General features: G+C 48.5%; 1 protein-coding gene across 6 annotated transcripts in view; it reads left to right on the forward strand.

Moving 5' to 3' along the window:
• Positions 1–19,146, forward strand: part of LOC308575118 (lysosomal acid glucosylceramidase-like) — a 43,970-nt gene extending 24,824 nt beyond the window's left edge. For all 6 annotated transcript variants that reach the window (XM_081173627.1, XM_081173631.1, XM_081173630.1 and 3 more), the window contains exons 3-11: positions 793–984; positions 3,921–4,067; positions 4,158–4,294; positions 7,241–7,413; positions 10,566–10,806; positions 11,955–12,179; positions 13,252–13,415; positions 14,911–15,036; positions 18,016–19,146. In XM_081173627.1, coding sequence (XP_081029753.1) covers positions 793–984; positions 3,921–4,067; positions 4,158–4,294; positions 7,241–7,413; positions 10,566–10,806; positions 11,955–12,179; positions 13,252–13,415; positions 14,911–15,036; positions 18,016–18,172 — 1,562 coding nt within the window. In that variant the 3' untranslated portion in view covers positions 18,173–19,146. The remainder of the gene's footprint in view (positions 1–792; positions 985–3,920; positions 4,068–4,157; positions 4,295–7,240; positions 7,414–10,565; positions 10,807–11,954; positions 12,180–13,251; positions 13,416–14,910; positions 15,037–18,015) is intronic.
• Positions 19,147–23,415: the final 4,269 nt, after the last annotated feature.

Below are 23,415 nucleotides of genomic sequence, written 5' to 3' on the forward strand. Positions count from 1 at the left end.
TTAAAATAAAATAAAATAAAATACAAACATTCTAAAAGCAGTTACGGCTAAAAGCAGTCTTCCATCCAGGTATCTTGAGTTGCCTGGAACACTACCCTTCAGTCAGCAAATGCCCTGGCTAAACACATAACCTTTTTCCGATGAAAATAGGGACGTCCAAGGGGACACGGGTGGCCCTGTGGGTTAAACCACAGAGCCTAGGGCCTGCCGATCAGAAGGTCGGTGATTTGAATCCCCATGACGGGGTGAGCTCCCGTTGCTCGGTCCTTGCTCCTGCCAACCTAGCAGTTCAAAAGCACGTCAAAGTGCAAGTAGATAAATAGGTACCGCTCTGGCGGGAAGGTAAACGGCGTTTCCGTGCCCTGCTCTGGTTCGCCAGAAGCGGCTTAGTCATGCTGGCCACATGACCCGGAAGCTGTACGCCGGCTCCCTTGGCCAATAAAGCGAGATGAGCGCCGCAACCCCAGAGTCGTCTGCGACTGGACCTAATGGTCAGGGGTCCCTTTACCTAAGGAAAAGGGGGACATTCCGGGATCAAAACAGAAATGGACGGCTTCTGTACATACAGGTCTGTCCCTGGAAAATAGGGACACTTGGAGGGTCTGAAAACAGTTACTGGTTGTTAAATTTGAAGAACAACAACAACAACAACAACAACAACAACAACAACAACAACAACAACAACAAATATGTTAGGGAAGGCCACCTCAGAGCATGTGCAGAGCACCCCCTCTGAAAGGAGCCATTTTCCTCCTGCTGCTCAGCTTTGTGTCTTTTCCATCTCTCACCTAGCGAGCTCCCCTTGCGCGCCCAAGCATGTCGGCCCTGGTGCCATGGTGTGCGTCTGCAACGCAACTTACTGCGACATGATGGGCCCCCTCTCCCTCCCGCCCGAGGGCACCTTCGTCAAGTACCTGACCAGCAAGGCTGGCAAGCGCCTGGAGCGAAGCAAAGGGAAGCTTTTGGCAAACAGGAAACGCTCAGGTAAGGAGGGCCTTCTCTAAACAGGTGGGTTGGAGGAAGAAACATGCCACTCCATCAGGCTTTCTCTTCCTCCGCTGTTGCCTGGGAGTAGCTGTGCCACCAGAATGCCTCAGCGAGAGAAATGGGAAGTGAGGCTCATCAGCTATCCCAAAAGTTACAAGGAACCAGGCAGAGGGCCTTCTCGGTAGTGGCGCCCTCCCTGTGGAACGCCCTCCCACCAGATGTCAAAGAGAACACCAACTACCAGACTTTTAGAAGACATCTGAAGGCAGCCCGGTTAAGGGAAGCTTTTAATGTTTGATGTATCACAGTATTTTAATATTCTTTTGGAAGCCGCCCAGAGTGGCTGGGGAAGCCCAGCCAGATGGGCGGGGTATAAATAATAAATTATTATTATTATTATTATTATTATTATTATTATTATTATTATTATTATTAGCCCAGCTCCATCAGGTACTTCTTGTCCCTGAGCTGTGCCAGCTGGTCATTATAACTGCCTAATAACTGGTGCCCGATTTAATTCCCTACTTTCTTCCCTTGTGGTCCCACCCCCCTTGCATGTCATGTTTTCTTAGACTGTATGACTGCAGACAAGGACTGCAATGCTTTAATTTCTTGCATGCTTTTATTTAAATTGCACTTACTGTAATTTCTTCATGCATAGGGACGCGGGTGGCACTGTGGGTTAAACCACAGAGCCTAAGGCTTGCTGATCAAAACGTCCGCGGTTTGAATCCCTGCGATGGGGTGAGCTCCCATTGCTCGGTCCCTGCTCCTGCCAACCTAGCAGCTTGAAAGGACACCAGTGCAAGTAGATAAATAGGTACCGCTCTGGCGGGAAGGTAAATAGCATTTCCGTGTGCTGCTCTGGTTCGCCAGAAGCGGCTTAGTCATGCTGGCCCCAAGACCCGGAAGCTGTACGCCGGCTCCCTCGGCCAGTAAAGCGAGATGAGCAACACAACCCCAGAGTCGGTCACGACTGGACCTAATGGTCAGGGGTCCCTTTACCTTTACCTTTAAGCCTTTTTTTAGAGCAGGGTACAAACGCTCTCAATAAATATAGATCGATATAAGAAGAATTTGGTGTTGGCTTTGACAGCCGAACTCTTTAAGTTCATTATTGGTCAGAGGAGAATGAGTGGAGGCAGGAACCAGTCAAAGCAAGGAAGATGTTTATTTTTCTGTTGCAACAGAGCCGTCCCCACCTTGCAAGAGGGTGAGGGGACCCAGAACAAAGATGTGTGACCATTTTTAAGGGCTTCAGAAATTGCCCAGCCCCTTAGCCAAAAACCACCTACAAGCACGTCTACAATAAAGAGAGTGTGGCTTGTGTCCTGTTTGTCAAGATAAGTGATAATTCTTGCTGACTGTCCCATCCTGGCCAGTTTGGGCCATTCTTTTGAAATGGTAAATACGGCTTAGTTCTTGAATTGTCTCAGAGCTCCTCTATTCATGCGAGAAGTCCATCCACGCTCAGGAACTTGGAAGGATATTGCAAGTGAAAAGAACCATTGGGAAATGTTTTTCCTTCTACTGCAGAGGAAATAATCCTGGGTCATTTTTTAAGAGAGCCAAGATGGCTTTGGGATTAAAGGGTAAAGGGACCCCTGACCATTAGGTCCAGTCGTGACCGACTCTGGGGTTACGGCGCTCATCTCGCTTTATTGGCCGAGGGAGCCGGCGTACATGTGGCCAGCATGACTAAGCCGCTTCTGGCGAACCAGAGCAGCACATGGAAACGCCGTTTACCTTCCTGCTGCAGTGGTACCTAATTATCTACTTGCACTTTGACGTGCTTTCGAACTGCTAGGTTGGCAGGAGCTGGGACCGAGTAACGGGAGCTCACCCCGTCGGGGGATTCGAACCGCCGACCTTCTAATTGGTAAGTCCTAGGCTCTGTGGTTTAACCCACAGCGCCACCTTCGTCCCGGCTTTGGGATTGCTCTCCTGCAATACCTCAGACATGCAGTTTATGAACATAAGTTTGCGCGTTTACCTTGTGCACTTAGGAACATTGATTTTATTTGTGACGTTTTAGAATTTTTATAACACAGCAAAGGACAGCGTACCACATTTGGCCAAATCCTGAACCACATCAGGCCAATTTGCGGGGCAAGGAGGATTGATTCCACGTTGATCCCAGAATACCTGCGTCAGGGCGGGCCTCCTATGTCGATCCCTAACATGCTGGCGAAACAAAACCTGGCAGGAGTCAAGAGAGCCATCTTTAGCATAAGCGCCGCCGGGGTGCAGAGATCTGCCCAGCACCCCCAAATTTAGTTTAGCCCCCATGAATTTCTAATTACTCCAAAATGTGTTTCTCGCTTAGCATTTGTCGCAAAATGCAGCTTGCGGAATTCATAGTGTGTGTGCGCTCTAGGTGCTTTTTTGCGGAAATTGAAAACTAAAATCGATTGCTGAAACGCATGTGAAGTAGAGCCCTAAGTACTAAGTAGTTAGTCAAAGAAAATGCTGACCATTAGCGAAAATAAACATTTTTTTTATAACGAATTCTCTAAACGAATTTGAACTGTAAGTGATGAAATTAAAACACAATTTGCAATGTTTCACTCGGGGTCAGCGGCACCCTTGGCACGACTGATCTCAGCAGCGTGAGATCAGTTGTGTCAAAGGTGCAGCTGACCCCACTGCTGCTGCTGGGCACCCCCCAGAATTCGGTGCCCAGGTGCCCCGCACCCCTTGCACCCCCGGGTAAAGACGGCTCTGGGAGTCAACCCTCCTGCTCTCAGTCAGGGCGGAGGAAGAAGAAGTAGCAACTCCTTCTTACCCCACCCCACCGCAATGGACTCGGGGTAATTCTGGGCTGGGTTAGAGGCAATTGGGGGCTGAGATTGGGAAGGAGGCTATGAGCAGCTCTAGTAACCTCTTCTTCTCCCAGACCTAACTCACGTCCTCCATCTCTACCTCCTCTGAAGGGCTCCTGTATTCCTACAATCCCTGCGTTCACTACCAGTGTATTAAAGGCTTCGGTGGGTCCCACACAGACTCATCCTCAATTAATATCCTGCAGTTGTCTCCAACAGCCCAAGAGCACCTCCTCCGGTCCTACTTCTCCAAAGATGGTAAGCAAATCCAGAGGTTTGTATTTTGTATTTATTTAATCCATAAATCGATTCACTTAAAGTCCCCTGTTTCCCTCCCCATGCTGCCAGGCATCGAATACAACCTTTTGCGCTTGCCCATTGGCTGTTCGGACTTCTCCACTCGCCCGTACTCTTACGACGACGACTGCCCCGACGACTTTGAGCTGAAATGTTTCAGCCTAGTGCAGGAGGACACCAAGCTCAAAGTGAGTGGAGTTGGCTTGAAAGAGGAGGCCTCTGTTCCCCTCCTGTGGTTCTCCCAGATACCAATAGCAGACTCCTTTCTCCAGGGGACTCTCTAAGGACTCTCAGCACCCTTAACAAAACTGCAGTTCAGGGCAGTTCAGGCTTGTTTTACAACAACAAAGAGCTAAAGTTGCAACGAGAAATTCTGTTTTAAAAACTGAAATGTAGCTTTGTGGAACAGCCACAGGACAGTTCATGAAAATTCACCAGTGTTTTAAGATGCACTTCCCCCCTAAAGTACAGTTGTACCTTGGATCCTGAACGCCTTGCGAGTTGAACGTTTTTGGCTCCCGGACGCCGCACACCTGGAAGTGAGCGTTTCGGTTTGCGAATGCTCTTTTGGAAGCCGAACGCCTGATTTGGCTTCCGCGGCTTCCGAATGTTTTGGAAGTCAAACGGATTTCCGGAATGGACCACCAAAACCCGGACCACCAAAAACCCGGAAGTACAGGAACTGTACTTCTAGTTTTTGGTGGTCGCACATATGCAGAAGCGCTAAATCATGCTTTGCACATGTGCAGAAGCGCTAACTCGCAATCCACACATGTGCAGACGCTGGTTGCGAACGGTACGGGTTGCGAACATGCATCCCGCACAGATCATGTTCGCAACCCGAGTGTCCACTGTATATACATATGTATACAATATGCATTTCCCACCCCAACATTTCCCCCAATAGACACGTTTTGATAAACGTTATTTGGTTTATTGCAAATTTCAGAGAAGTGCCCGTTCCGACAGATATTTCTCTGCCTCAGCCCATGCGAATTGGTGCGTGTTGCGCTGGAAGACAAAAACCAAACTGGGTTTTGCCTCCATCCCTACACACACCCTAAAACTACAAATCCCCTCAGTCCCCAGAGGCTTATGCAATTCCTCCAGAGGCTACTCAGGAGAGGAGAGCCTGGCCAATGGGGTGACTTTTTGTGGGGCTGTGGATGTCGCCAGACCCCCAAACCCAACTTGGAAGTCTATAGGGATTTTCCTCCTCACCCCCACCCCCCAGGTGGATGAGAGCACAATCTCCACCCGGACTCCCTATGCAGGTTAAGAAGTAAGGATCCCCTCCCTTCGCTGGACCTTTAGCAAAGGTTTGCCTCCATTTCCATCCAGCAATGTAAATTCCTCGTTTGTTTAGACCAGGCTTCCTCAACCTCGGCCCTCCAGATGTTTTTGGCCTACAACTCCCATGATCCCTAGCTAGCAGGACCAGTGGTCAGGGATGATGGGAACTGTAGTCTCAAAACATCTGGAGGGCCGAGGCGGAGGAAGCCTGGTTTAGACACTGTGTTTTAAATTTGAATGCCATGCCCCCAGGGACTGTGCTCCGTGCTTAACCTGCCCCGCTCGATGACGTCCCTGGGGCTGGCCCCCTAGGCCTCAGGTATGGGCCCTAATATTGAAGCACGTGAAAATATAGTGGTACCCGCTTAGGGCGGAACAAGGACCAGACAGACACAGCTTTGGAGAAAAAGAAGGTGAGGGTTTATTGCTGAGCAATAATGGACCCAGTCCAAAAGACTGGGACCCCGAAGCATACAAATCCTGAGGTTATATACCTGAGCAAATCACAGATCATGAGACAATCATGAGACAGTCACGCACGCCAGCGAAAAATAACCAATTAGCGCTTCTTGCCATGCCCCTGGCCGTGCACAGAGTTCACTCCCAACTTCTGCTTTCCATTGTCTGCACAATGATGAACAGTCTGACCTTTTCCCAGCGGCGTAGCGTGGGTTGTCAGCACCCGGGGCAAGGCAAGTAATTTGCGCCCCCTAACCCCTAACCTGCCACCGCTGCCAGCTTCTTCTTGCTGCTGCCTGGGCTGGTCTGGTGTGGTTCTCTCCCGCGCTCAGCGCTGCGCTGGGCGGCCGCTGCACTGTCCCTCCCCCGCACCGCATGCCTGGCACCCCCCCTCCACAGTGGGCGGCGACCCAGCGGCTCGGATCGGATTCGCACAGCCAGCACTGCAGTGAGAGAGAGAGAGTGAGCCAGGTAGGGGCAGAGAGCTGCAAGTGCGAGCGCCCCCCCCCCAGATGTTGCGCCCGGTGCGGCCGGCGCCCCTGCACCCCCCACGCTACGCCACTGCCTTTTCCCTAGTTCTGACAGTACAGGGAAATGAGACTCAGGGAGGGAATCCCCTGGCCTTATCTCCCCCTATGCATTCTGCCTCATGTAGGGAGTTTTTGTGGTTTGGCCCTTCCTGTTTCGTGGGCTATTTTAGCCTGGATTTGAGGGGGAGTTCGTACCAGTGTCTTCTGATTCATGGCTTCCCCTGTCCTCTAGGGTGCAAGGATGTTTCTAGGTAAAAGGTCGGTTCTGGACTTGCGGTTCCAAGCAGCTTGCAGTTAGCTTAGGCAAAAGCTTTTCTTGATTCAAATGGATTATAAAATCACTGTAAGCCCTGTTATGTGTGGGCATATATGAATATATTGATTACTGATAACTGATTACAGTGGTGCCTTGCAAGACGAAAAGAATCCGTTCTGTGATTCTCTTCGTCTAGCGGTTTTTTCGTCTTGCGAAGCAAGCCCATTGAAGGATTAGCGGATTAGCGCTATTAGCGCTATTAGTGGCTTTTAGCGGCTTTTAGCGGCTTATCTGCTGATCGGATCAGCTGATAAGCGGTTTAGCAGCTTAGAAAAAGGGGGGGGGAGGAAAAAAACCCAGCAGGAACTTGCAAGACATTGTCGTCTTGCGAAGCAAGCCCATAGGAAATTCGTTTTGGGAAGCACCTCCAAAACGGAAAACTCTTTCGTCTAGCGAGTTTTCCGTCTTGCGAGGCATTCGTCTTGCGGGGCACCACTGTATATGAATAGCATAAGGGTAGCCCCCCTTTTCTTGCTTCAATATCTCTGGGATGCTCCTGGATCTGCTCACTGGATCCCCATCACCTCTCCCCGTAGATCCCTCTCCTTCAACGCATCCTGGCCTTATCTAAGCGACCCCTCTCCCTTATTGCCAGTCCATGGTCTAGCCCAGCTTGGATGAGAGTCAACGGCAAGGTGGAGGGCAAATCGAAGCTGAAGGGGAAAGCCGGAGACATGTACCACAAAACGTGGGCCCGCTACTTCGTCAGGTAACACCCGTTGGTCCGCCAGCGCACATGCGCACACACGTTCTTTGGAGAAAGGGAGGATGGGATGAGTCGTTCCACAGAGACCCGTGGCTTGGAGCTGCCTCAAACAGCCCAACGCTGCTGGCGCCCTGACCCCGAATTGAGATGTGGGGGAACCCGAGACGCAGGCCAAGCGGTTAATGCAATTTCACATGCAATCCAAAATTACCCCAACAAGAACTTGGGGGGGGGGAGGGCAAATGCTCCACTCAGCAGGAGGAGAGGTCCCCCCGGAATAACAAGGCTGGCTTATTGCAATTTGAGCATCTCATGCTGTTGTTTATGTGGTAATTCTACTTTACAGAGTTGTGTGGAATTCGTTTGACCCTGTTTAGTCGTACTGTTTTTTCTCTCGGGGAAAAGGCTGTGCGAGGTACTTGGCTTAGAGCCCCACAGGAGGGCAATTTGATTTGGGGAGGGGGCAATTTGAGAATGAGTTATTAACAGTGAATGGCGTTTTAGGCTTCTTCCACATGAATAGTTCACTTTTTTAATAATAAAAATTATATGTCACGGGTGTGTGTGTGTCAAGATATTATTATTATTATTATTATTATTATTATTATTATTATTATTATTATTATTAATAATTCCCCACTCATCTAGCTAGGTTTTCCCAGCCTCTCTGGGTGGCTCCCAACAGGATATTAAAAACACAATAAAACATCAAACATTAAAAACTTCCCTAAACTGGGCTGACTTCAGATACCTTATAAAGGTTAGATAGTTGTTTATTTCCTTGACATCTGCTTAGGTGGGGCATGGCCAAAAAAAAAAAAAAAAAAAAAAGGTTGGGAACCACTGGTTTAGAGTTTAAAAGAACACACGGCTTTGACTCGGCATACTTGTCCTTGTCAGATTGAATGTACAAGGCAGGTAGATAATAACTTGTGTCTCTGAAACATGTTTACTTGAATTCGTATCTGAGACTGGCTAATATTTGCAGACTGACTCTGAGGCACATGGCCGCATGCAAACCGCACGCCTGCTGCTCTCGCAGTTAAAACTCACTCAGCGGTTGATAGCTGAGCTAACTGAAAAAACTGCCTTCTGTGGTGAGACATCCTAATGCTACAGAATTAACCCTTTGCGTAGTATTTTGGATGCACCATTCGCACAGTTTAAAGCCCTGAACAAACACAGTCAGAGGCAGTGCTGTGGGAGGCGATTTTCGTTTCAAATAGCTCAACAACTTTGCCAAAAAAAGAGTGCCGGATTTTTACTGTTGGGAATATGTCAACCCTTGCAGGTGGCAGCCTGGGAGAGGGCCTTCTCTGTGGCAGCCCCTAAATTGTGGAAGTTCCTGCCCACAGAGATCCAACTGGCACCTTCATTATGCAGCTTCTGTCAAATGCCGAAGACGCGTCTCTTTGCCCTGGCTTTTGATACCTGAGCTGTATACCGTATTTTTTGCTCTATAAGACTCACTTTTTCCCTCCTAAAAAGTAAGGGGAAATGTGTGTGCGTCTTATGGAGCGAATGCAGGCTGCGCAGCTATCACAGAAGCCAGAACAGCAAGAGGGATCGCTGCTTTCGCTGCGCAGCGATCCCTCTTGCTGTTCTGGCTTCTGAGATTCAGAATATAAATTTTTTTGTTTTCCTCCTCCAAAAACTAGGCGCGTCTTGTGGTCTGGTGCGTCTTATAGAGCGAAAAATACAGTGTTGTTTTTTTTTAGGGCCCAACTTTTTTCAAGTTTTTTCAAACTGTTTTTAATATTGCGTTGTAACCCACCCTGGGAACTTAGGGCAAAGGCTAGTTAAAATAATAATAATAATAATAATAATAATAATAATAATAATAATAATAATAATAATACCCTCCCCATCTGACTGGGTTTCTCCAGCCACTCTGGGTGGCTTACAGCATATATAAAAACATTGTAAAATGTTGTTATTATATGCACTATATGGTGTATATTTGATGGTGGGATATATTAGCTGATGTGAAATATTCAAGTGGTCAGATCACAGTGCAACATTCTGCCTCCTGGTGGAAAAACATACACAAATAAACTGCACTTTAAATGTACATCACGACCTCTAGTGGCATCATCTATTAGTTTCAAAGTAAATAACACTGCAAAAGTCCAACTTGTGCATTTCCATCATCAGTGCACAGCAAGATCTGGTTAAAAGAAATGAACCAGAGTAATAGACATATTTCCGATTTCAGCAGCTTCCGCACTGTAAAAGTGCCTGGGAAAGTGGAAGATGTAACGTTAGCAGCAGGGGGAATAGGTCCATTGTAGCTGAAGGCAATGGGACGCGGGTGACGCTGTGGTTTAAGCCACAGAGCCTAGGACTTGCTGATCAGAAGGTCGGCGGTTTGAATCCCCGTGACAGGGTGAGCTCCCGTTGCTAGGTCCCAGCTCCTGCCAAGCTAGCAGTTCGAAAGCACGTCCAAGTAAAAGTAGATAAATAGGTACCGCTCCGGCGGGAAGGTAAACGGCGTTTCCGTGCGCTGCTCTGGTTCTCCAGAAGCGGCTTAGTCATGCTGGCCAGATGACCCGGAAGCTGTACGCCGGCTCCTTTGGCCAATAAAGCGAGATGAGCACTGCAACCCCAGAGTCGGCCACGACTGGACCTAATGGTCAGGGGTCCCTTTACCTTTACCTAGCTGAAGGCAACTTCAGTTCCATTCATAGGAATTAATGCAATGCGGGACTTAAATGTAAGACATATTAAGAGCTTTTGTCCTCCGTTGCCAACAGACAGGTCCTGCCAACACTTTTACCAGAAACCCCTTCATGGAGAACAGAGTAGTAGCAGCAGTAGCAGCAGCAGCAGCAAAAACAACTAATAATAATAATAATAATAATCTGCAGTAAAGAGGGTGTTCTATGCCCATTGCCAACAAAACTTTAAATTCTAAAGGATGAAGGGCTGCATTAGGACTTTTAACCCCAAAGTCCAGGATTACTCAACTGCTCCACTGCCTCTTTGTAAGCAAAAGGAATAGAAACTTTAATTTAAATTTAAAGCTGAACATTTGGGGATGGGGTAGAAAATCCCTGAGACCCTCGCAGCCCCCTCCCAAAGCATAGCTCTGGCCCTTTTCATGTACTGAGCGCAGGGGCTAACATTCCCTGTTTCCTCCATCTGTTGGGGTCCAGGTTCCTGGATGAATACGCCAGACACAACATCACCTTCTGGGCGGTGACACCCCAGAACGAGCCCAACAGTGCTGTCCTCTCGCCCAGTGGTGATTTCCCCGTCAACCGCCAGACGGCCGAAGAGGCGCGAGACTTCATCATCCTAGACCTGGGCCCTGAACTGGCCGCCAGCTCCCACAAAGATGTCCTGCTCATCATGTATGATGACCAGAGGTCCGAAATCCTCAACTGGGCCAAAGTGGTAGGTCCCCAGTTCACTATCTCCCATTAAAGCGGCGCTCGATCAAAGCGGTGCCATAGTGCCTGAAATGCATGGTGGGAGTGTGGCCTTGCAATTGTGGACTCCACCTAAAATTGGCTCTGGGTCTGCCTGCTGTTTGGCTCCCTGGCGTCCACCTCCACCAGATCCCAATGGGCAGGCAGGCCGCATGGCGATCTGAAAAGCCAGTTTGCCATCCAAACTGACCCCACCAATGTGACCCGGTGTGATGGCCTGGGAATCTGATTCAGAGGCTGAACCTGAGGAATCCCAGCCTGCACAGGGGTCCCTGCCTCCAGGGCTGGCTGAGCCGGGGCTGGGGCCTGAGCCTGAAGGGTCCTCACCTGTGCTGGATCCTCAGGTGCAGGCACAAGCTGAGTCTGCTCTGGCCCCTGAGGTGATGGAGGACCCATTGCCTGCAGGTGCTCCACTCTGAGCCCCGTCAGGGGAAGAGGAGGTTGCCTCTGGGTCTGGTAACCCTCCAGCTTCTCCTGAGCTGCAGAGGCTCAGGGCAGAGAGACGGAGGGAACTAAGTTCCCGCAGGAGGAGTGCTCGCCTCCAGGCCAGGAGAGGCGAGTCACCTCTGGACCGGGGCCGCCCTATGCCTCGGGGCAGATAAAAGTCAGCCAGCTCCAGTCCCAGGTTGCAGGAGCAACATCGTTGGTTACCTGTTCTTGCCGGCACCTTGTCCTGTTTTCTGCCAGAGTTCCTTACCACGCCCAACTCCCTGCCTTGGACCCCACTTCAGCCTCGGACCACGGTAACCCCCTGGGACCAGCACACCCACATTTTAATCTAAGGAATTCAAGGTGTTACTGGCTGGGGGAAAGTGAAGGTCGCAGAAATACTCTGTACATGTTCAGAGGGGCTACTGCCAGCTCTTCATTCCCTTGCACGTTACCGAGCAGGATTCTAAGCGCTGGGGACCAACCCTCCTTCCCTTTCCTCCTGCCCTCCTCTCACCCAGCACGGCCGCTGGCTCCAATCTGCACTGTGGCCCTTTTAAACCCACGCCCTTCTGTATCACTCTATCTCTCTGCCTCTGGTTCACAGCGGAGCCCTGGTGAATGACATGTCCCTGGTGCAAATAAGAATGAAAGCTTTGGCCCTCCCCCCCCCTCCTTTGGCAGATCCTTGGAAACAGCAGTTCCGCCAGGTACATTGCAGGCATTGGAATCCACTGGTACTACGATCCCACAACCCTTCCGAGCCTGACTTTGGATCCCACACACTCCCTCTTCCCCAATTACTTCCTGCTCTACACGGAATCTTGTAACGGTTATCCACCGAATGTCGTGAGAGTGGACCTCGGGAGCTGGGACCGGGGCGTCAAGTATAGCCAGAATATCTTGGAGGTAAGGTACTGCTACCCATGGGCCCACTGTGGCAGCAACTTGAGAAGAGGGAGCTTTCCGAAAATCTTCATCTGAGGGGTGGGGGTGAGCGAATGCGCTGCGGTGCCCACGCAGGTTAGGGCTGGATCTACACTCATGTTCTTTAACATTAAAGGTAAAGGGACCGCTGACCATTAGGTCCAGTCATGGCTGACTCTGGGGTTGCAGCGCTCATCTCGCTTTATTGGCCGAGGGAGCCGGCGTACAGCTTCCGGGTCATGTGGCCAGCATGACTAAGCCGCTTCTGGCGAACCAGAGCAGCGCACAGAAACGCCGTTTACCTTCCCGCCGGAGCGGTACCTACTTATCTACTTGTGCTGGTGTGCTTTCGAACTGCTAGGTGGGCAGGAGCAGGGACCGAGCAACGGGAGCTCACCCCGTCGCGGGGATTCGAATCGCTGACCTTCTGATCGGCAAGCCCTAGGCTCTGTGGTTTAACCCACAGCGCCACCCGCGTCCCTTCTTTAACGTTAAGGGAGGGTTAATGAATGGTTTTGGCAACATTGATGGACATACGACATCCTACATCTTTACCTTGATGGGGAAAAGCCAAGGTAAAAAACATTTTAATGAACATGTGTGCTCTATGATGTTTTAGAACGACATACAGTGGAACCTCGGTTTTCGAATGTAATCCGTTCTGGAAGACCGTTCAACTTCCGAAACGCTCGAAAACCGAGGAGCGATGGGCAGTTGGCAAAAGCCATTGAGGAAAAAAAGAAAAACATGCAGCGGAAATTCAAAAACGGAAGCAATCACTTCTGGGTTTGGGCCATTCAGCTTCTGAAATACTTGAAAACCGAGGTTCCGCTGTATCTAATATAATTATAATAGCGGGAAATAACGCTAAACAGGTCAGTGTAGATCCAGCCCTGGATGGAAGTGGTTTGGGGGGGGGAATCAGTCAGAAGTCTTTCCCCAGAGATGGGGTCCCTGGGACCTCTTGTGGAGCCCCCTGCCCCTTCCCCTTGGTGGGCCACCCCCTCCTCCCTCCCACCTCCCTGGCTGACCTATGCCCTTTGAGCCCTTGCAGAACATCCGCAACCATGTTGTGGGTTGGATCGACTGGAACATGGCCCTGGATATGCGCGGGGGACCCAACTTCGTTGACAACTTTGTGGACAGCCCAATCATCGTGAACGCTGCAAAAGACGAGTTCTACAAGCAACCCATGTTCTACCACTTAGCTCATTTCAGGTAAGGCTTCAGAGGGTGACTTTGGCTGTAACTGCCCACCAAGAATGCCCCTGAGGGTAATCAAAGAAGCTCCGCGGCACCGGCATAATGCACCTTTTCACGTAGCTATCTTGGTTCTTGTAATCATGACAATTAAAGCTTAATTAAAAATGCTAATTGTCATAATTATCTTGGGCTGTTAATGTTGTGCATGGCTCCGCTGTAGGCTCAGGTAACTATATATATGTAAACAAACCATATATTAGCCTGCCTCATTCCCAAAAAGAAACACAAACCTGGGTGAGCTCCCCTTGGAGAATGGGGTAGCATGGAACAATACACACATTCATACAGACAGAAAGGTCAGTTTGCATTCTGTAGTGCAGAAAGTATTAATCTGATGGGTAGAGACCTTTCCTATTCTGCTTAATTCAAGAGGGTTCTGGAAGCTTCTCCGTGTGAAAGAAACAAGCAGACGGTTCCTGATGTTTGGGTTATTCCTTCAGAGAAGCTGAGTACAGATGGCTTAAACTGGTTCTCTTATCTCTTTCTGTCAAGCTCATGCTGACTATAAAAATAGACCAGAAGGAGCCTAGGTTTGACTTTCCATCTCTTTTCCTTCCAGTGTGGTGTTCTGTACATAGTATGCTATAGTGTCAAGGTTCAGACTTATTATAAGTTAAAGTCTGCTGCAACTGGATTTCTTATGAACAGTGCCAATCCTGAATGTATTGGATTTGTGACCATTATGCTCATTTGCAAAGGGACGCGGGTGGCGCTGTGGGTTAAACCACAGAGCCTAGGACTCGCCGATCAGAAGGTCACGGTTCGAATCCTCGCGAGAGGGTGAGCTCCCATTGCTCGGTCCCTGCTCCTGCCACCTAGCAGTTCAAAAGCACGTCAAAGTGCAAGTAGATAAATAGGTACCACTCCGGTGGGAAGGTAAACGGCGTTTCCGTGCACTGCTCTGGTTCGCCAGAAGAGGCTTAGTCATGCTGGCCACATGACCCGGAAGCTGTACGCCGGCTCCCTCGGCCAATAAAGCGAGATGAGCACCACAACCCCAGAGTCGATCACGACTGGACCTAACGGTCAGGGGTCCCTTTACCTTTACCCTCATTTGCCTTCAGTAGCAGTAAAGCTCTGCTGGATGAAATATTAATTGCCTCTGGCCTATTTTGGGGGAATCCTGCAACGTGTTTCAGTTGTTACTCTGCTAATTGTACATCTGAGTTCTGCTCTGGATCAATACTGAGTAGTATTTCAAAGACAAGATATACTGGGGGTTGCCTCTCCTGGTCGCTACTGCCTACCCCTTGGCCCTTCTCCTACCCCTGACCAACCCCCTCCCTTCACCCCTCACCCACCCCCTTGACTCCCCCTACCCCTCGCACCCCAAATGTACCTTTTTATGCAGATGCGAAGATATACCGATGGCACGGGTTTGCCGTATAGAGCACAGCATCAATCCTCTTTCCCCGCCACCCTCCTCCTAATTTCTCTTTTCTCTCCCCAGCAAGTTCATCCCGGAAGGCTCCGTCCGAGTCTTCCTGGCTTGCAACAGCCCCCTGGGCAAATGCCAACTACAGACCGAGGGCTTCCTACGCCCAGATGGCGTGGCAGTGGTGGTTGTGCTTAACAAGTGAGTGTGCAGCCTTGGGGAAGGAAGAGCAGGTTGCTTGGCCGTCAGCATGTCTTTGCGGGCCCTGGGAGAACTTCGGGGCTGGAGCACACAGCACGTTCCAGCAAAACTGCTCAGTCGGTAGAGCATGAGACTCTATTTATAATCTCAAGGTCTTGGGTTCGAGACTGTGGGTATGTTGAGGAACGTAGGCGAGGATATATTGATTAAATATTATCCCTCCTCAGAGCAAGAAGCAGAACACATTCCCTTGCACATTGTTAGAAGCAAGTTGATGGATTTGTTAGAATCATTTAATGATAATGATAATGATAATGATAATGATAATGATACATTTTATTTATATCCCGCCCTCCCCAGCCGAAGCTGGGCTCAGAGCGGCTAACAACAGTAAAATAATACAGCATTCTAAAATCAATTCATTATAAAATCAGTTTAAATTAAAGTTTAAATTAAAGTTTAATGGCAACCATTGGGCTAGAGTTCTTTGAGGATCACCAAAGGAGGGGGTCAGGCTGTGCCTTGGCCAAAGTCCTGGTGGAGCAGCTCTGTCTTGCAGGCCCTGCGGAAAGATGTCGAGTCCCGCAGGACCCTCGTCTCTTGTGACAGAGCGTTCCACCAGATCGGAGCCACAGCTGAAAAAGCCCTGGCTCTGGTTGAGCCCAGCCTAACCTCCCTGTGGCCTGGGACCTCAAGGATGTTTTTGTTTGAAGACCGTAAGGTCCTTCATGGGACATACCAGGAGAGGCGGTCCCGTAGGTACGAGGGTCCTAGGCCGTATAGGGCTTTAAAGGTTAAAACCAGCACCTTAAACCTGATCCTGTACTCCACCAGGAGCTAGTGCAGCTGGTATAGCACTGGGTGAATGTGATCCCGCAGCGAGGACCCGGTAAGGAGTCTCGCTGCGGCATTCTGCACCCACTGGAGTTTCTGGGTCAGTCTCAAGGGCAGCCCCACGTAGAGCAAGTTACAATAATCCAGTCTGGAGGTGACCGTCGCGTGGATCACAGTGGCTAGGTCAGGGCGAGAGAGGTAAGGATGTAAATTGAGCAATGCAGTCTGGCTTGTCCAGATTGGATTGTTCTTGGTAAATTCCGCTTTCTTTCCCTCTTAAAAATAAATGCAACACGACAGTCTTCTTTAAAAGTTACATACGCTTCAGGTTAAAGACTCCGCTAACCCAGAAATAGTGCTTCAGGTTAAGAACTTTGCTTCAGGATGAGAACAGAAATCGTGCTCCGGCGGCGCGGTGGCAGCGGGAGGCCCCATTAGCTAAAGTGGTGCTTCAGGTTAAGAACAGTTTCAGGTTAAGTACGGACCTCCGGAACGAATTAAGTATTTAACCCGAGGTACCATTGTAATGGTAAAGTTTACTTACATTCAGTTCACAGTAGTCTCCTGAAGGCAGGCTTTAATCTTGTGGTTCCAGTTACGTTTCTGCCTTGTGGCTTCCATCCTCTGTAAGGACGAGCCTTGCGCTGCTGGCTAAGAGCCAGCAGAGAGGAAGATGGCAAAAGAGGAAATGGGAAAAGGCGAAAAGAGGAAGACGGCTGTGTGACTAGCCCTTTTATAGGGTCTCCCAGGGTCACGCCCATCTACACAGGGGGAGGAGGCTCCAGAATAGGTATGGCAGGAAGTCCTCCCTGTCTGGAGCAACATTCCCCTGTGCGTCCACTCTAGGAAACAGGAAATGTTGTATTTGACTGCTACAGTGATGATACATCCCGCAGAGCCCCACGTTGGGCTAAGGATTCCTGCATTGTAGGGGGTTGGGATGGATGACCTTCGTGGTCCCTTCCCGCTCTACAATTCTACGACGGTAATCTATGACCCGGGAGACCCGGGGAACCCATTCTACAGCTTGAGGCTAGCTGCTGCTGGGCTGCGGCTTTCAAGCTGCATGCACAGTCTTCTGAATAGTGATAAACAAATATTGGGTGCTCTGACCCAGATGGAGACTCAAGCTTCATCCTGGCTCTCTAGAACAGGCCAGACAAACTTGAAGGCTTCGGTTCCGCCCTGGAGATCTGGCAACCCTACCTCTTGTTGAAAGCAAGGCAGTTTGCATCTCCCCATCAGCTGCCGCCCTTTCGACTGCTGGCTTGTTGGGACTCAGATATACCGTATTTTTCGCTCCATAAGACGCACCTAGTTTTTAGAGGAGGAAAGGGGGGAAGCCCCGTTTTGGGGGGGATCCGCTCACAGTTTTGCAGCTTCTTTTGCAAAGGGGAAAACCCCTGCTTTTTTGAGGATCAGCTCAAAGTTGTTGAGCTTACTTTGCAAAGGGGAAAAATCCTGTTCTTATGGGGTTCAACTCACAGTTCTGCAGCTTCTTTAGGAAAGGAAAGGGAGCCGTTTCTACAGTTTCCAGACAGATAATCTAATTGGCCAGTCACATGTCGCTGGGGAAACAAACAGCCTCCGTCTGCAGAACATTCAACAATGGAGGCCTGGGCAAGGGACTGGGGCCGGAAAGGGAGCCAGCGATCGACCACACATTCACTCCATAAGACGTACAGACATTTCCCCTTACTTTTTAGGAGGGAAAAAGTGTGTTTATGGAGCGAAAAATACGGTACTTTTTTCTGCCTGCCCCCCCACCTTGCCACCTGGGCTCATCACCTGGCGCATAGACCATGGGTTCACCTAGCTCAGAACTGTCTGCGGGGACTGGCACTGGCTTTCTAGGGCATTCAAAGAGGGAGTCTTTCCCAGCCCTGCCTGGAGATGCCAGGGATTACACTAGGGCACCCCTTGCATGCCCAATCTGCCCACTTCCCAGTAGTGCAGAAATTCACCAGGAAGCCTGGGGCAACCCAGCCAGATGGGTAGGTTATAAATAATGAAATTATTAAAAAAATATATAAAATATTTCTAGGGGTGCCCCTACCTTTTCCTGGCAACCCTGGTGGGGATAGGGGTGGTTCTGTGCCCTGCGCCATCCCAACCCCTGACCCAGACCTTTCCTCTGTCCCTCAGGTGTATCTGGAATGTGCCTTTCAGCATCTCAGATGGTCAGCTTGGCTACATTGAGGATGTGGCTCCGGCCAACTCCATCCAGACTTACCTGTGGAAGACATCCACTACCTGCCTCGGAGGAAATGGACAAGGGAAATGCCTTCTCTCCACAAAGTGACTTGGATGCATGGAAGCAGCCTCAATCTTCCCCCTGCCTCACCCTGCAAACCTCAAGATTGTGAATAGAGCCTGATTGTTGTCAGGCTTTCGGGGAATCAGATCCCTTCCCCGGTGCCAGTAAATAAGCAGATCAAACTAAAGGAGCGTTCTTACCAGTTAGTTCTTTAATAATCACAGCGAGAGACAAAGGAATGCATATCTCTCTAGAAATGGCGGTGCTCCCAGTAAAGGTTTTCCCCTGCTCTGTCCCCATTAATCTGCGCCACTCCTACGTCGGGTAACCTGAGCTTGTTGCCGCTGCGCTCTCTGTTCTATCACTCTTGGAGCCCGTCTAGTCCTAGGCGAAGGGGGGTCAGGAATGCTGTCCAAAGACACTGAATCTGCTAGATGTCTCCCTCCTGGTGTTTCCTCTTCTAGCTGTTCCTCACCCAGTATTTCCCAGCTTTCCCCCGCTGGACTATGCCCTTCTGCAAACCACTGTTCTAACTCAATAGTGTCCTCCTGCCCTTGGGAAGCTTCAGGAGAAGGGGGCAGCGACTCCCCCCCCCCCCATTCCTCCTCAGTCCAGCAGCCCCTGGCAATTGTTGGGACAATGTGGAAAGGAGGTGAGACTCTGCCCAGACCTGGAATAGGGAGGCTAGGAGATGCCTGCTTACAGATTCCCACGTCCCTTCCGCCACCCCACCAAAAGGCATACATAAACTCTCTTCCTTTTTCCCAGGGCTATAATCAGACACTCATTTTTCAAGCATTAAATGTGATTTGAACCCTCCCTGACGCAGATATGTTTTTCTGCATTCATGTGGCTGACGGGGTCCAAGCAGAGAGAACGAGGACAGGACTTGTGTGCTCCTTCTTGGGTTTTGTGCTGGGGGTGGGAGGAGGAATTGGTTTAGTCTATAGCTGGGTTAAAAGCTTGGAGGCTTTATTCTTGAAGTAGAGAGTGGCAGTTTGCATTTCTTAGTGCAGAAAGTATTTCCTTCTAGTGTGGCATTCTGTATATAGTGTTAAGGTTCAGTCTTATTATAAGTTATTGGAATTTTTAAGTTAAGTCTGCTGCAACTGGATTTCTTACGGACAGTGCCAATCCTGAATGTAGTGGATTTGTGACCTTTATGTTCATTTGCCTTCAGTAGCAGTAAAGCTCTGCTGGATGAAATACAATTGCCTCTGGTCTATTTTTGGGGAATCCTGCAACGTGTTTAAGTTTTTACTCTGCTAACTATACGCTGGAATCTGCTCTGGATCAATACTGAGTAGAATTCCATGACATCCCTCCTTCTGTATTCAGAATTTTTGTACTTGTGCTATTTTACATATCATGATGTTTCTCTATTGTATCTTAAAGGAAGGCATTAATCCCCTTGTTTTGCATGGAAGATTGCTTGTTCTTAGGATAAAGGACAACAAAAGAACATCGGACGCAAGGGAAACTTCCCCTTAGCTGAGCCAAACCACTGGCCCATGCCGCTCAGTTCTGGCAACTCTGATTGGCAGCGTCTCCCCATTATTTCAGGCAGCAGACATTCCTATCCCTTCTTGGAGACACCAGAGATTGAACTAGGAATATGCTCTATTCCTGAGCTGCAGCCTTTCCCATCAACTTGGGTATTTTGAGCTTTCCAGAGAACTGAAAAGGAGGTTGGGAATAGTCTCCCATTCAAAGTGAATTGTTTACTTATTCCCCACCCTTCTCACCCCTGAGGTTCCCTAAGGGTGCGTTACAGCGATAGAATACGACATTAAAAGTTTTACATGTGTTTTGGAAGAGATGAGGTAGGTAGGTGAGATAGACAGGAGGTAGTCTTTGGGTTTGGAAAGAGTGTTTGTTGCATAGTGCTAAAAATGTGTACATGGTATTTCCCCTACAAGAAGAAGAGGAGTTTGGATTTGATATCCCGCTTTATCACTACCCTAAGGAGTCTCAAAGCGGCTAATAATCTCCTTTCCCTTCCTCCCTCACAACAAACACTCTGTGGGGTGAGTGGGGCTGAGAGACTTCAAAGATGTGTGACTAGCCCAAGGTCACCCAGCAACTGCATGTGGAGGAGCGGAGACGCGAACCCAGTTCCCCAGATTACGAGTCCACCGCTCTTAACCACTACACCACACTGGCTCTTGGTCACCTGGGTGCCGCTAAGACAGATGGAGTCTCTTGAAGCTCCATCACCACAGCTGCCTCCGCCACCTCCCAAGTTACAGGACAGAATTAGCACCCCCCCAACCCCTCCCCAAAAAATTATTCACAGGAAATCTGCCAGCTATTTGGCAATTGCTGCAGAAGGCACTATTACGCTTCAAACAGCTCTTCCCTTGCTCAGGCCAACCAAACGAAAGGGGGGGGGGGGAATTGACAAAAACAGTCATATGTCCACAGCCCCAGCCAAGATTATTTGTGCAAAGTTTTAAGATGAAAATCTCGTCAAATGATTTCACGAAATGCAGCCACAGGAAAAAAAAGGAAGATGTACTCCATTAGGCAACAAAGTGCGGAAACGGATTCTAGGTTTTACTCGCTTTGCAGGGAGCTTGGTTGGAGAATGAACATGCAAGAGCTCTTTCGACAGGACTGACGTTTCAGCTCCAAGAACATTTCTGTAGGTGGTTTTTTAAAATATACATTCCAGCCCTTTGGTTGGAAACTACGGAATTTGATTCAAATGGTTGCCCCTTCTTCCTTTTCCCTCTTGAGCATTGCCCCTTGGAGACTAATTTCACCCGAAATACAAAGAAGACTGGAAGAAATTTAAAGACTACCTGCGGAAATACTGTAAAATTAATGAATGTTGAAGGGATGTTGGATTGAAAATAAGCGGCATTGGTAAAAAGATGAACAAGAATATGTAAATGCGGTTTGACAATGGCTGGAAATATATAGTTATAATAGGTTAAGATAATAAGTAAAGATAAATGATAGAGGGTAAGGATTTGCTGAACTAACTAAGTGAACTGGAATACAGAAAAGGGATGTGTGATGAGGTCAGGAAATAAGTAAATGAAATATAAGACATGAAAATATTGATTATTTTTCTTTTTTTAACTTTCTTCTTTACTTTTTATGTATTTTGTTTTTGTATTTTTGTTTTTTTTTTGTCTTTTATTATTGTTATGCTTTTTATATTTTCTATCTATAATTTTGTAACTTTCTATTGTTTGAAAAAGTTTAAAAAATATCATTTAAAAAATAATAATAATAATTTCACCCGAAATACATTTCCTCCCCCCCTTAAGGTCCTTATTTGAGCAGAGCCACACAAGATGGATGGAGTGAGATCTGCTAAACCTGATAACAATCCCAGGCTAAAGGGGAGTGTAGAGATGATGTAGGATTTTGGATCCCAGCAGCCCCAACCACCACTGCCGGCGATGGGAGCTGGGAGCCCAGCAACACCCAAAAGGCCACAGGTTCTGTACCCTTTGTTTAGGACAGGGGTCTGCAACCCGCGGCTCCGGAGCCGCATGTGGCTCTTTTACACCTTTGCTGCGGCTCCGGAGCGGATACTAGCGAGGGGAGGAGGCGCATTGTGCCCCCGACAATCCCCACTGTGGCAGGCGCTGTACTGGCTGTGACGTCGCATGGGGGTGGTGCATGCGTTAGTCACGCACTGTCCCGACGTCACCTTCCCGCCCGCTGTCAGATCGGAGGGCAGTGGCGCGCATGCTTTAAATGTCGCAATGGTTTTGCGGCTCCCAGTTTTTCCCCCTTCGGAAACAGGTCCTGAGGCATCAGGCATAAGCCTGCATTTTTATTAATGTTTGATCAGGGCTTGTATATTAAAGAGAGAGCTTAAAGATTTTCAAAAGTTTCGTGCCAGGCAGAAGACAGCTGCTTAGAGAACCTTGGCAATGTTTTCCTCCTAGACAAGGGGCCCCTTGATTTATAGCAGAAAACAATTCTCAAAGTCGTAAAAGCTGGAATTACAGACTGAGAGTGAGGACACTGACCCTACATGTTACAGAAGATAAAAAAGGCAGAGATAAACATAATTAGGAATGAGTAAATAGTAAAATAATACCAATGTGCCTCCCAGTAAAATGAGCCAGATCTTCTTTCTAAGGTTAAAAGGCCAAGACCAAATGGAGAAGCATCTAGCTGGCAGAAAGAGAGCATTTTTGGGAGAGCATTTTTGGGAAGTCTTTTTAAAGCTGTTTCTTTCTTAAACTGAGAGAGTTAAAGGGCAATAAATGTTGGGAAAAGCAGCTGGCTGAAGGGGGGGGGGTGTAAACTGAAGAGGCTTCTTTTGAAAGCTGTTTTTTTACTGAGTTCCTTTTTACTTTACAAAGGCCTTATTCCTTTTAAAAGGCTACCTATGTTATGTATTAAATTATATTGGTTTAAATGTAATTATGCAAAGGATTTAAGAAATGCTAGATTCTTATTTCATATAGTTGTAAGAGTTGTATTTATCCTGAAATTAAGTCAGCCACCAGCCTAGCCCCCCTGCCAGACAGGAAGACGCCATCCAAGCAGTCCTGATATATAGCTGTCAGGCATTTGTTTAGAAACCTTCAAATGAAGGAGATCTTTCAATGTTGATGTGAAACTCAAGATCCTTGACATATGTTTAAGATAAAAATTTAAGATTAACCATTTGTTTTAGAAGGCAATAAGGCAAGGAGGGCAAGAGGTGAGCTGGTAATTAAGATTCCTTGTTGAGACACATGTAAGATATATTACTACTTATTTGTCATTTATAGATGTAACAATATATAGCTCTTTGTGTTCCATATAAGGACAGGAGGATATGGGTGTATCTTTTAGGATTGGTTATAGCAATCAGCCAATAGGAAATCCAACCAGGCTGATTGGACAGAGGCAGCCAAAGGAGGAGCAAAGGGGGCTGGATTAAGGGAATATAAGTGCTGGCCATAATGGCAGGAGGCCAGGCCAGAGCTTGGTAACCATATACCACTGTGCCTCTCATTTATTTGTCTGACAAATAAATTATTATTTTAATTTCTCTATTGCTGCGTTGAATATTTCATTCCAGCTAAGAGTTAACCACAAGCAGGGTGCTACAGTCCAAGTGGCTCTTTTTGTCTTAAAGGTTGCAGACCCCTGGTTTAGGACATAAAAGGCCTGTGGCGCCACGAGGCCCAAACCCCACCCGATGTCACAAGCCTCCCACTCTTTGCATCTCAGGCTTTGGGAAACCCTGGAGATGTCGTTCCACTTCTTGGAAAACACTGACAGGGAAAGAGCTCACAATATATGGGAAGCAGCGCCAACACAGCCCTTCT

The sequence above is a fragment of the Podarcis bocagei genome (genome assembly GCF_964188305.1).
Source record: "Podarcis bocagei genome assembly, chromosome: 16".
NCBI classification, from domain to species: Eukaryota; Metazoa; Chordata; class Lepidosauria; order Squamata; family Lacertidae; genus Podarcis; species Podarcis bocagei.